The sequence below is a fragment of the Saccharomycodes ludwigii genome, chromosome IV, assembly GCF_020623625.1.
Source record: "Saccharomycodes ludwigii strain NBRC 1722 chromosome IV, whole genome shotgun sequence".
Lineage (NCBI taxonomy): Eukaryota > Fungi > Ascomycota > Saccharomycetes > Saccharomycodales > Saccharomycodaceae > Saccharomycodes > Saccharomycodes ludwigii.
Genome location: NC_060203.1, coordinates 1,179,900 through 1,193,137, shown reverse-complemented (window position 1 = coordinate 1,193,137; position 13,238 = coordinate 1,179,900). Strand labels below are relative to the sequence as shown.

At 30.6% G+C, this 13,238-nt stretch overlaps 5 protein-coding genes across 5 annotated transcripts; 2 read left to right on the top strand and 3 right to left on the bottom strand.

The window, feature by feature from the left end:
* Positions 1–96: 96 nt before the first annotated feature.
* MIC60 (Mic60p) lies at positions 97–1,728 on the bottom strand (the record flags this gene model as incomplete). The annotated part of the gene is made up of 1 exon (XM_046078148.1): positions 97–1,728. The coding sequence occupies one exon, from the start codon at positions 1,726–1,728 to the stop codon at positions 97–99; it is 1,632 nt and encodes a 543-aa protein (XP_045934536.1).
* Positions 1,729–2,748: 1,020 nt separating this feature from the next.
* On the top strand, positions 2,749–3,441 carry YPT52 (Rab family GTPase YPT52; the record flags this gene model as incomplete). The annotated part of the gene is made up of 1 exon (XM_046078147.1): positions 2,749–3,441. The coding sequence occupies one exon, from the start codon at positions 2,749–2,751 to the stop codon at positions 3,439–3,441; it is 693 nt and encodes a 230-aa protein (XP_045934535.1).
* A 305-nt stretch (positions 3,442–3,746) lies between these two features.
* Positions 3,747–7,412, bottom strand: SCP160 (Scp160p; the record flags this gene model as incomplete). Its single annotated transcript, XM_046078146.1, has 1 exon — positions 3,747–7,412. One exon carries the CDS (start codon positions 7,410–7,412, stop codon positions 3,747–3,749), a length of 3,666 nt encoding a protein of 1,221 aa, XP_045934534.1.
* A 1,368-nt stretch (positions 7,413–8,780) lies between these two features.
* On the bottom strand, positions 8,781–9,776 carry SCDLUD_003592 (CAP domain-containing protein; the record flags this gene model as incomplete). The annotated part of the gene is made up of 1 exon (XM_046078145.1): positions 8,781–9,776. The coding sequence occupies one exon, from the start codon at positions 9,774–9,776 to the stop codon at positions 8,781–8,783; it is 996 nt and encodes a 331-aa protein (XP_045934533.1).
* A 2,005-nt stretch (positions 9,777–11,781) lies between these two features.
* FPT1 (chromatin-associated RNAPIII regulator FPT1) lies at positions 11,782–13,212 on the top strand (the record flags this gene model as incomplete). The annotated part of the gene is made up of 1 exon (XM_046076677.1): positions 11,782–13,212. The coding sequence occupies one exon, from the start codon at positions 11,782–11,784 to the stop codon at positions 13,210–13,212; it is 1,431 nt and encodes a 476-aa protein (XP_045934532.1).
* Between the last annotated feature and the right edge of the window lie 26 nt (positions 13,213–13,238).

Below are 13,238 nucleotides of genomic sequence, written 5' to 3'. Positions count from 1 at the left end.
ACTTTTTTTTCTTTCTTTTTTCCTTTTTTTTAAGTTTTAATTTATTTTTATATACTTACTTGATTTTTCTCCTGTTTATGAACAAGTATCTTCGGTTCAAGTTGTTCTAGCTTCACCGTAAATAACATCTACTAACGTTTGGACTTCCAACTTTTTTCTAGCTTCAATAATCCAATCATTACACAAAACACGTGCCCATCCATCTAATGAGACAACCTCTTCAACTGCTAAATCCAATTTGGCTAATTTAATGTATTCGGAAACACAGGCAACGACGTTTTCCATGTCATTATCTTTGGAAATACCAGTTTTATCAAATAACAATTTAGAAAAAATCTTAGCACCAAAATGACCCAAAATACCAGCATTTGGTGGTAGTAAAGAAGCTTCCTTTAACTTGTCAGACAATAAATTCCATCTATTATACAATTGTTCGTTAGTTAATACTGGAACATCTGGAGTAGAAGTTAAAACTGTCTCTAACTCACTGGCGGCGTAATCCATTAGCTTCTTCTTTCTAGAACAACCACAAGAACAAAAGCCTGACTTCTTACAGTTCTTACAACCACACATAGAAGCGTAAGGTATAACACTAGCCAATAGCTTGATTTTCTCAACATGCTTAACCAAATCATCGCCACCTGAGCCTAATATCAAATTGTCCTTTAGTTGAGAACAAAGGGTGACCAATTGGGTAACGGCTTCACGTGTTAGAACATATTTGTCTAGTTTTGTGATTGTGCCGTCTAAAGTACTCACAGCTGCATCCAATTGCTCTAATTTGGACAACCTGCCTTCCCTTTCTTGATCTAATTTTTCCTTTAAAATCCTGTTGAATTGTTCAACTTGTTTAATGGATAGCAAAGCAACTTGGTTAGCCTGCTTGGCACTTAAATTTTCTTCATTTGTTGTTAATTCAGTTTTCAATTGCTTTTGGAATTTGGCCTCTAGTTTTTCTTTAAAATTGTTAAATTCGTGCAAGTATTTTTGATCTAATAGTGCTTGTTCTTTAACTAATTTTTCATTGTATTCTTGTTGTAGGACATTTGAAGTAGTGATAATGGATTGGTCAGCTAATTTGTTTAATTGAACATTGGATTTAGAAACAATATCGTTCAATATATTTAATTGTTTATTTAACTCATTCACATCTTTTTCTGGTAATTTGAAGCCTCCTCTATTTATGACATCGATAGTTTCATTAGTGACTTTTAGCAACTGACCAACAACTTCATTATTGGCAGGAGTATTTGAAACCAATTGTTTCAAACTTAAGGGAATGATGTTAGCCGGAACAGTAGCAGCAGCAGCACTGACTTCACTCAATTCATTCTGATCAACAAGTGGTTGAGGGCTAACACCACTTCCAGAAGGAATTTCTTTTGAACCTAATTTGCCGATCTTATTTTTCAAGTCCTCGAAAGTCTCATATGCAGTAGAATGGATTGCAGAACCATTTGCGGAACCGTTGAATAATTCTCCGTCTCTAAAAGATTCATATAATTCACAGGCTTCTTCAGCCAATGGAACATTATCGGTAAAAAGAGAACCAAACTGGTCGTTATACTCTGATAAGGCTACACCACCCACATAAAAAGCACCAGTCGCTAGGGATAGCTTAATAAAGAAATTACTGATTGGGTGTTTTGAACCCACGTTTTTAGGTGCTGTTATTGTTGAAGATAATCTTTTAGTTACGTTTATTGTAGTTCTAGATAGTTTCAACATTTTATTCTTAGTTGTACTATGTTATTTTATTTTTATTTTAATTTTTTTTGTGCTTGACCGTCAAATGAATAGTATTTTATAGTATAGATTGTATTTTTCTGGTATGGTTAATTTTAAGTATGAATAAGAATAACTCCTTTAAAATTCACACTACAACAGACGATAAAACCAAGCGAAAAAGTGAGATTGAGGGAGATATCGAAAACAAAAAAAAAAGAAAAAAAAAAAGAGGAAGAAGAAGAAGAAAAAGGAAAAAAAAAAAAAATAAAAATAAAAATTGAAAGAATATTAAAATGGAAGAATCAACGATATTGGAAAGTTAGAATAGCGTTTTGAGTTCACTGCGTACTTCTTTGGTAACCAACGCAGAGTGGGGTTTTAATTGGATATTAGTCACGTGAAAGAAGATGAAAGTATCAATTTTTCCAATAAAGTGGTAAATTAAATGAGGAAAAAGAGAAATGATATAAAAAAAACAAAACCGTTTTAACTTATCAAATTTGTTTATTTATATGTTCGTATGGAATGCTATGAATACCAATTACTATTTTGTTGGCGTGGCGTGGCGTGGCGTGGCGTGGGAGGAAGTAACGAAATAAACAGACAATCCGGGTAACAACATTTCTTATTTGATTTTCTTTCGTTCCTCTTTCAGTTATTTTTTACGATCAGATTTATTCCCCTCTTTTAGGGCTTGTTGTATATTTGATAGTATCCCAACAAAAATTTAAATTATGCAGCGAGAAAAAGGAAAAAAGGAAAAAAGAAAAAGGGAAAAAAAAAAGACAAACAATTTCATAGATATTATATATAAAAAAAAAGGTAACTTATTTAATTTCTATCTTGACCAACTTTTAATAGTTTTATTTTATTTTTTTTTTCTTTTTTTTTCTTTTTTTTTTTTTTTTTTTTTAATATATGCTTTTAACGCCATTAAATAAAAGAGCTAAAAATTAAAGGGCTGAAAATTAATAAAATCTTGGATAAAGGAATAAAAATTATAAATCACAAGAATATACCATGTTACAATATAAATTGGTTTTATTAGGTGACTCTTCAGTAGGTAAATCTTCCATAGTTCAAAGGTTTGTTAAAGATTCATTTGACGAACAACGTGAAAGCACTATCGGTGCAGCATTCTTATCACAAACTATAAAGATTAAATCACCAAATAAGGACAATGACCAAGAAAATGATGAAGATATTGCTATAAAATTCGAAATATGGGATACAGCAGGGCAAGAGCGTTATAGGTCATTAGCTCCTATGTATTATCGTAATGCTAATGCTGCTGTTGTAGTTTATGACGTTACAGCCAAGGATTCTTTAAATAAAGCCATTACTTGGGTTGACGAATTAAAAAGTAAAGTTGATGATGAAAAAAAATTAGTAATTTCTTTAGTAGGTAATAAAATAGATTTGATTTCCTCAACTAATGATATAAACGAAAGTGCCAATAGTCCAGGTAGACAAGTAGATTTATTAGATGCAGAAAACTTTGCCAAAGAACATAACTTATTATTTCATGAAGTGAGTGCCAAAACTGGTAAAGGGGTCAGAGATGTTTTTTATGAAATTGCCACTTTGTTATATAAGCAGAAACTGGAAGATGACGCATTGAATAAAAAGGACACGAATGAAAATGAAGATAGATCCATAAATGTTGCATTATCAAGACCGAGCACAAACGATCCTACATCGTGCTGCTCTTAGAATACCACTATCAGCTAATTTTTTTTTCTTACTTCTCTAAAAAAGAAATACTTCATTTTAATTATAATAATATAAGATTTTATAATAAGATAGATATTTTTTTTTTTTTTTTTTTTTTGGGAAACATTCCAACTCATTATAAAAGACAATCAGAAGGTTTAAACAAGTTTTAAATTAAAGGGGAAAAAAAAGAAAAGCTTTCAAATACAAATTTTAAAGATAAATATACAAAAAAAAGCAAAAAAAAAAAAAAAAAAAAAAAAAAAAAAAAGACAAACAAAACTATAATTTATTTGATATACAACTCATTTTAGTTGTTTGCTAATAGAACTAATAGCATTTTCAACAGATTCTTTTGTACCCCTAACATATATAACATCATTAATTTTATCATTTCTTCTTGGAACACTGATAATCGCACCAGAACTCTTTCTTATCTTTTTAATGTTGGAACCACCAAAACCTAAAATCTTAGGGAAGTCTCTTGGGTTAGAACACCATATATAACCAGACCAAGTAGCTTTTGGAGCTTCTTCAATTCTTTTGTTAATCATTTCTTGGACTTGTGCTAAAATTTCATTCTTATCGGCTTTCTTATCATCAGCATGTTCTTCACCCAAAATATCACTCAAATCAACAGGCTCATATTTTAATCTCCATGGAATAAAGTCTGTATCATTTTCGTCAATAACAACATCTTCCTTTAAGGTGGTCTTAAATTTACCCTCAGTTCCACGGACTTCTTCTGCCGGAATTGGATAACTTTTCTTAACAGCTTGACTAACTTTAGTACTGGAATTACCATGTCTAACATTGATAAAATATTCAGTCCTCAATAGTTGGATAAAAGCACCATGTTCAGAAACAAAATCTTGGTACTTGGCCGGAACTTGAATTTCTAAATCATAATTGTCACCAATTATTTCAGTGAAAATCTTCTTTTCACACTCTTCAATGTTCTTAGGTAAACCGAAAATGGTAACTTTCGAATCAGTATCATCTCTTCTTGGAACTTTAATCACAACATTGAAAGTGTTTTCCAATTCAGTTCTGGTAATAGCACCAGGACCAATCAAGGCACCATATCTTTCATGTGGAATGTCCAATGTCTTAGTGGTACTGTTATTCACATCTTCCATGATCTTCTTGATTTCTTTGACAATCTTGTTAACAACGTTCTTTGGTCCTTGAATCTTAACCTCGGAATCTTCAGAAGTGGAGTTTGGAACATTAATTACCTTTGGCCCTCTCAAATCTTCACCACCGCTCTTCCTCAATATTTCTTTTAAAACAGAACCATTAGGACCAACAATAAACTTACGGTATTTTGGCTCAACATCCAACGTCTCTGCAACGAAATCATCAATCTTGGCAATCATTTTATCAAGATCTTCAGAACAATCCTTGATGGATTTCTTGTTACCAATAATTTCTAGTTCAACTTCTTCAACACCATTTTCTTTAGCTTCAGTTGTAGATTGTAAGAAATTCAGTTCAACGCCAAATTCATCCACAATATCCTTGATAGTTTCACCATTCTTACCAATAATGTTGCTAACATACTTGGTAGGGATCTTTTTAATGATCTTGTGACTGTTTTCAATTTCAAAATCTAACAAATCGCTCAATTCTTCAAAGGCCTTGTTACAACCTCTGGATGGACCCCTAATGGTGATTATTTCTCCATTTTCTGGGAAATTAATATTCACATTGTATTTTTCTTGTAAACGTTTTGCATAAATACCTCTTGGACCAATCAAACTACGGTGGTACTTATTTGGAACAACTAATTCCTTCGTAATAATGTCACTCCACTTCTTGGCTTCAGCCAAGATGTGTTGCTTACAATGGTCAATGTTAAATAGCATACCAATGATAATCACTTCAGTGGTTGCAGCACTGTTGGACTTATTATTATTATCTTGATTGATATCGATTTGACAATCATAAGAATCACGAATGCTGTTCAAGTTAGAACCTTTATTACCAATCAGCCTAGATACAACCTTGGTTGGAACTTCAATAACAATCTTTTCCTTCTTGGATGGATTAGCCATGATCTTTTCCAAATCCTTGGCAACAACCTTAACAGCTTTTTCATCACCCCTGATAACCAACTTGCCTGCAGTTGGCAAGTGCAACTTAAATTGAACATGTCCACCATGTTGATTGACATCTTCGAGAATTAATCTACGGGTAACAGTGGAAGCAGTGGCCAATAAAGAGTCTTGTAATTCATCGGAAATACTCAAAACTTCAGTAGACAAGTTGGCTTGCTTTTTGCGTAATGGTTCCAATAATTCAGTACTAATACGGGTTAGTTCACCCTGGATTTCCTCATCACTTGGACTAAAATCATCCGCATCAACATGGGCAATCAACAAAATGGTATCATTCCCTGTATAATAATCCCCTAATTGAACAAAAGAAACTTTTTTGGCAGCACCACTCAAAATATGTTTAACATCCTTGTGGTATAGTTCATAATCCAAATCGGCAATGGACAAAAAGTACGATGGCTTCAATTCGTTGACCAACCCAATTATATCTTTACGGGCAGCAACAATTTCTTCTTTAAACTCCATTTTTACATTCATTCTAATATCAACGGTGGCTGCCTCCAAAATATCAGCTGGAGTTGGCAAAAAAATATTGACATTTTTGTGTGCATCTCTAATAGGTTGCAAAACAGAATCATATTTGTAAAAATACAAAGCAACGTTCTTAGCATGTGCCAAGTTTTTACCATGTGCCTTGGAGATATCCAAAGTTTCAACAACAAAAGTCTGCGAGTTTTCCCTGGAAAACTGAACAGCTTTATCAATTGAATCAGAAACACCAGTAAAGGTAACGTCCTCGGAATCGGTATTAAAGGTAACCAAAACAGAGAATTTTTCCTTGATCTCGTCTTTGTTGATTAGAAATTGAAATTTTTTTGGAATAGCAATTTTCTTTTGAACAATTTTAGCATTCAAAGAGTTTAAGTAATTGGTAATTAAAACCTTGGCAATTTTAGCATCATCCCTTAAACCAGAAACAACAATAGTCTCATCATATTTATTGATTTTCAAGTCCTTTGCCAAGCCAGAAACATCATTTAAATTGACAAAAGGTCCTAACTTTTCAGTAATCTGAACAGTCAAAGTGGCATTTTTGGTATATTCATTAACCAAGTCCAAAATTTCCTTCTTTGCAGCAGTGACACTGTCAAAATCACCATGGATACTCACATCAATAAAAGAGTCATCTAAGTCTTCATCATAAGAATCCTCATTGACAGTATTGGCCAAATCAATTCTGACATCACCACCGGCCTTCTCGGTAATTTCCTTAATCTTTTTACCTCCAGAACCAATAATGGCAGCCCTAGTCCTACTAGGAACAGTGAAAGTAGTGGTAATTGGTTTAGTTAATCTTTTAACCAATTCTCTTCTAGCAGCATGAACTTTTTCTGGGGCTCCACTAATCAAGAAAGTACGACTGTTTTTAGATAGGGTGGATTCAACAGAAACACCATTGGCCTGTTTGACAGACAAAACAATACGAGAAAATTCAGGTTTAGATATAGACAACTGTGCTTGTAAATCTAGAGAAAATGTTTCTTGTATTTTCTTTGATCTCATTGGAACAGCGCCAGAGGAGGAAGAAGTGGCACTCGAAAAAGTACTATTAGCAACACTAGTACTACCTGAAGTAAAATTAGGAGATGGTGATGGTGTGGGTGTCTTAGAAACAATGGATGGTTTAACATTTGGGCCCCAAGCAACAGGTTTATGTGGAACACTACTAGAAGAATTACCTAATGGTGGGAAATCTTGCAATGTTGGCTTATGCTTGGAGTTCAATTTAGCTCCATTTTTAACAGGTGCTTTTTTGATTTGGGTTGATTGGTCCTCATTTTTTTCATTAAGTTGATCAATTAACAGTGGTTCATCTAAGTTGACAGTAGGAGCAATTGGAGTAGAAGACATGGTGAATAGGTTGTTACTTTCGAACTTTTGCTATTATTTTTTGTTTTTTTTTTTTTTTTTTTTTTTTTTCCTTTTTTAAAGAAGTAAAAAAATAAATAGAAAAGAGCTAGGATGCTTTAAATGATAATAAGGATAAATAAAACGTACAGTTACCAGACGGGAAAGAAAATAGTCGAACAATTATTATTATAATAATAATAATTAATGGATATAAAGTATTAAAAAACTTTAGTATGTGATGATGGGTAGCTTGGATGCTAGATAATAATGAAACCAATTGATTGATTTGACTTTAGTTTAATGATGTTTTTATTTTATTTTTAGTTTAAGATCATAAAGATCATTTTTTTTTTTTAACAAAAGAAAGAAAAAGAAAAAGAAAAAGAAAAAGACTGAACGAGAAAAGACAGCGTTACAAAGAGTTTTTGTTATTGAACAGCTCATTAATAATAATAAGATGAACAAAAACAAATTTTATTCATTTATTTTTTGCGTTTATTGTTGTAGTCCGAGCAAATCTAAGAGAGAAAAAAATAAAAGATTTCCGTACAAGTCTTTCTTTCACAATCCCAGAAAAATAAAATAAAATAAAATTGGATTTGTTCAACATTCACCAATATAAAATTAATATATAAAAAATATACCTTTTCGCGCTTTTGTTATTAATAGAAATTCCTTACTGTTAATTTCTTAAATATTATGTGTTTTTTTTTTCTTTCAATAATCATTAAAATCTCTCCCACCTCTAAAAAGAACATTATACAGATATACTGTAATTGATAAAATAAGGTTTCAAAAATAAAAGGTTTCGTTTCCTTTGGTCTGTTTACTTGGATAACAATAATTAGTACTGGCCTTAATATTTCTGTATGAAAAATTAACTAACGCGTTAAAACAACCAAATAAGTACTCTTTTTTTATTTTCTCTTACACTTATCAATGAGCTTGAATAAATTCTAGAGTAAGATCAAAAGGAAAATCAATTTTTCTCAAAAGATAACAAATAAAAAAAAACACGTAAAGGTATATAAAAGGCAAAGCATTCTAGATAGGAAAAATTAAATATATTTACTGGAATCACAAAATGATCATTCCATCCAATAATAATTAAATAAAGTCAGACAAACAACGATAAAACAAACAAATGTTATATAGATCTAGTATTTTTTATATACAAATAAAATAAACTAACCTATAAATAAATTCATAAAAGCGAAAGGAAATCCAACTAAAATAAAATAAAAAAAAAGTATAACCCAAAAATTTTTAAAAAAACAAAATTCCAAAAATAAGACAAAAACAATGCATGGTTTTCAAGTAATAAGACAAATATTATTAAGATGAGAATATTCCAACATTGCAAATACTCTAGTTCAATGCTAAAACGTTTTCGGCAAATTCACCAATAACGTTACCAGCAGGGCTATAACTACAAATAACATAGGTACCCCATTCATTGTTACAATCCTTGTAACCACAACCGACTTCGGTAGAACTTTTCCAAACAACTTGGGTAAAGTGACCAGTGTTTTCGGAAAACCCTGGGTTAGACCAGTCATAGGAGGAAATTTCATTATACCAAGCATCAACAGTACCAGTAGTAGAATAACCTAAAGCCAAGTTTTCCCCATAAGAGCCACCAGAATGAACTAGATTACCACTACAATCATAATTATCAGCATAATTTTGAGCATATGTGGCTAAAGTGTCACTCCAAGATAAATCTGAGGTATCTTCGTGCAAAGCTCTCTTAATGTTGTGTTCATTTAAGATAGAAGAAGAAAAATCATCCAAGTTGGAGGCAGTTGTTGTGGCAGCAGCAGAGGAGGTAGTGGTTGGTGTTTCGGTAGTGGTTGGAGTAGCAGTGGTAGTTGGAGTATCAGTGGTGGTTGGAGTGTCAGTGGTGGTTGGAGTGTCAGTGGTGGTTGGGGTGTCAGTGGTGGTTGGAGTGTCAGTGGTGGTTGGAGTAGCAGTGGTGGTTGGAGTGTCAGTGGTGGTTGGAGTAGCAGTAGTGGCTGGAGTGTCAGTAGTGGTTGGAGTAGCAGTGGTAGCTGGTTGCAAAGTGCTAGTGCCATCAGGATAGTATGTGGAGTAAGATGTGTAAGTGTTATCACCGTCAACATAAACAGCTTCTTGGACGATAGCAGCAGCAATTGGTTGATCAATAGCAGATTGATGTCCGTGTACAGCTGCAGCTGAAGTAGTGGCTTGTTGTTGAGCTGGTTCGGTAGTGGTAGCTTGATTTGGATCAACAACAACAGTTTGGGTTACCATATTATAGTTAGTAACCATAACTACTGGAGAAGCAGAAACAACGGAAGCAGAAATAGCGGCAGCAGCGATTAGAATGTTTGTGGTTTTCATCTTGTATGTCTTTTTTTAATTTAGAGTTTTAAATTGGTTATTAAATGAATTGAAAGAAAATAGGTAGTATAGAATAATAAAGGAATGTAAAAGTTTCTTGCTTTCTTTAGTTCCTTTTTAAAATAATATAATTATAAATATTGATGAAAAAAATAATAAGAATTTTTTTTTCAGATGATGTATAAACGATAGTCTTAAAGTTAAATCTCTTTTTATCTTGTTATATACAATTTTTTTTTTAAATAAGAATATAAAAAAATTAAAAAAGAAAAAGAAAATTTAGATCGAAACTTAAAGAAGAAAAAGAAAAGTAACAATAGAGTAATTAGATCAAAAATTTTAAAACTCTGTAACAAAAGTAAAGTTAGAAACATTTCTACAAAAGTTAATTTGAAAGAAAAAAAGTTCAACAAACTTCAATAAAACTTTTGTATTTTTTACTTTCCTGTTTAAATACACCAACTTTTTTCTGATATAAAACTTTGAAGTATTTTAATACATTTTTTTTTAAATTAATATTATGCTGCGAGATGTAAGAAGTATTTTTATATTTGTCAGTATTTTTTTTTTTTGAAATTATCATTAACTTTTTAACATTTTTATTTGAAAAGGTGCAATATTTACCAAAAATAATACAATCTGAGATCTTTGAAATATTTTTATTAATAAAATGGTTATTTTTTTCAACCTTTACCTAAAACAGAAATAATTGAAAAAAAAGAAAAACAAACATTAAATGCAGCAAAAGATCTCGGTTTTTGTTTTGTTTTGTTATTGTTATTAGTTATATTTCTACGTTCTAGACTTTAACCACAAACAAATTCTACCTTTATTCCTACTTTGCCTAAATAGGTAAAAAATGGCTTGGTGGGGATGAGTTATTTTAAAAGAAAAAAAAAGCTACGAAAATTATTATTAAAAAAAAAAAAAAAAAAAAAAAAAAAGATAATTCATATAATTTAAGTAATACAAAAAATCAATTAAACAAAGGATATACATCGCACGTGAAATAATCCTTGTATTTTTTTTTTTTTTTCTAACATTTATCTTTAATTAAATCTACAGAATTATTTTATGTCTTATAAAATTTATATTCTCTCTAAAAACAAATATCAATTTGAAACGTACTTTTTTTTTTTTTTTTTTTTTTTTTTTTAATCTTTTCCCACCAATTAGACTTGTTAGATGTAACAAATTGCAAAGCATCATATAAAACAGCATTAAGTAATTAGCATCATTATAGCATGTAACACAAAGGTAAAAAAAAAATAATTAAATCTATCAAAAAGCAACAAGATTGTTTCCAACAAGAACTAGTAACATGTTTTATTTTTAGAACTGTTTATTCTTACTTATGTTAGTGCGACTACAACTCTTATAGTCCAGATGAACAGTTTCACTTTTTCTTTCTATTCTCCCTCCCTCATATTGTCATACATTGGCGTTTCATCCAGTTATAGTTACAAATAAAGGTTTTGTTACATCTTTTTTTTTTTTTTTTTTTTTTTTTTTTGATTTTATTTCCTTTGTCATTTCATCTAATATATATATAGTACAAGCTTAGGTATAAATATTTTTATGAAAAATAACCAACGATGCAATGCCATTTTTCTGTAAAAAAGTTTAAACAATCATATTGCACATACGTTTGATTAAAGTTGTTTTAATATATCAAACTTAAGATTTATTATAATCTGAAATATCTCAATATTACTGCGGTTATTGTGACTAGCAATATAAGATATTTGTAAGCCAATCTTAGTACTATGTAATATCTGTGCGAGTATTTTAGCCAAGTACATTATAAATTGATATCTGTAAACATTTTTAAGGGTAAAAAAAAAAAATGCTTATTTATACTTGGGCGGCAAAATAAAAAAAAAAAAAAATATAACAATGTGATCAATTTTATTTTAGATTTTTAGATCTGTTTTATATAAGAAAAAGATTATTTTAAAGCGAAAAACTAATTCTAACCCATCGTATCAGCAAAATAAATACTATCATGGATGAGAACAATAAACCTACAACTATAACAGTTAACGATGAAAACAACAGAGATATACAATTATCATTAATAATTGAATCCATAACAATTGACAAAATAATTAAATTTTTAAAGTTTTTAATACGTAATTATAATTTAAAATTAGATATAACAACCACCATCACAGATAACCTAAAAATAACTATTCTAAACCATGGTGACCCTAACAACTATCCAATTTACATTGTCGATTACGATGGTGATGTGTTTGAACTTTGGAAGCAAAAAAATAGTAAATATAAACTAAAAAATTTAAGACATGAAATGATCAGTGAGATCGTACAACTACTACAATTAAAACATTGTCCAGATCCAGGTGTTCATATGGTGCAAGAAAAAAAGAATTATTTTATCAGGTGCGGCTCAAGAGTTTATAACTTAAAAAAAATATATTCTGACAATTATAATGCTATAAGACTATTATTTAAAGATCCCCATTTTATTAGAATTTTCAATAGCAAAATAGACACTATTATTAGTAGGCTGGACGTTGAAGAATTGTGTAGGAAATTAGGTAATATTTCTTTTATCAAGGGGTGTTTTTCTTGTAGCGATAATAACGAAGATGTCGGCCTAAAACACAAAATTCTAAAGTACGGTGAATATAAACGTCCCAAGTATGTAAAATTTTGTTTTAAATATAATGAGAATAAAAGTAATAAAGAATTTGATCTAAGATGTATCATAATAAAAACAACTGGTGTTTGCGATAACGAGGATTTTGATACATTAACTACTTTTAACATGGATGATAATAAAGTGTATCCGACCATTCAACAAGCCATTATGAGATTTATGAACGCTTTGCAGCTTCATAACATAGCCCATAATAAAAATTCATTGTTATTTACAGTTAATCATAGTACTGAAAATTTGGGAAACTATTGTGATATCATTCCATTGGATCAACTTAAATCCTCTATTTATTACTGTTTCAATATTTCTCAATTGGAGAAAAACATTGAAGCTGTGGAAAAAGTACTACGTAACTATGAGAAATGCGTACTAATAGGTACTTCTTCAAGTTTCTCATCATCAACATCTTCCGTTGTATCAACTGGAAATTCGCCTGAAAAAAAAAAGGCAACGGCAAATGAGCCATCATACTTATTAAAATCCCCAGAAAAAAATCTTAAAGACGAGAAGCCAAATAATATTATTAAAAATAATTTTATCAAGAATTTTAAAAATTTGGCGGAAGACTTTGAATTTTTTGATGAATACTTGAATAAGCCTAGAAGGTTTACTAAAAAAACCAAGTTATTAGATAGTACTGTAACTATTAGGAATACAAGTGTTCAGAAAACAAACTCCATAAATAATTCAGGCAGCATTCGCAAAAACCATAAGAAAAACATTAAAAAGTTAAATAAAAGTGTTGAATATTAGAAGATATAATAGCCTTATAATTTGCG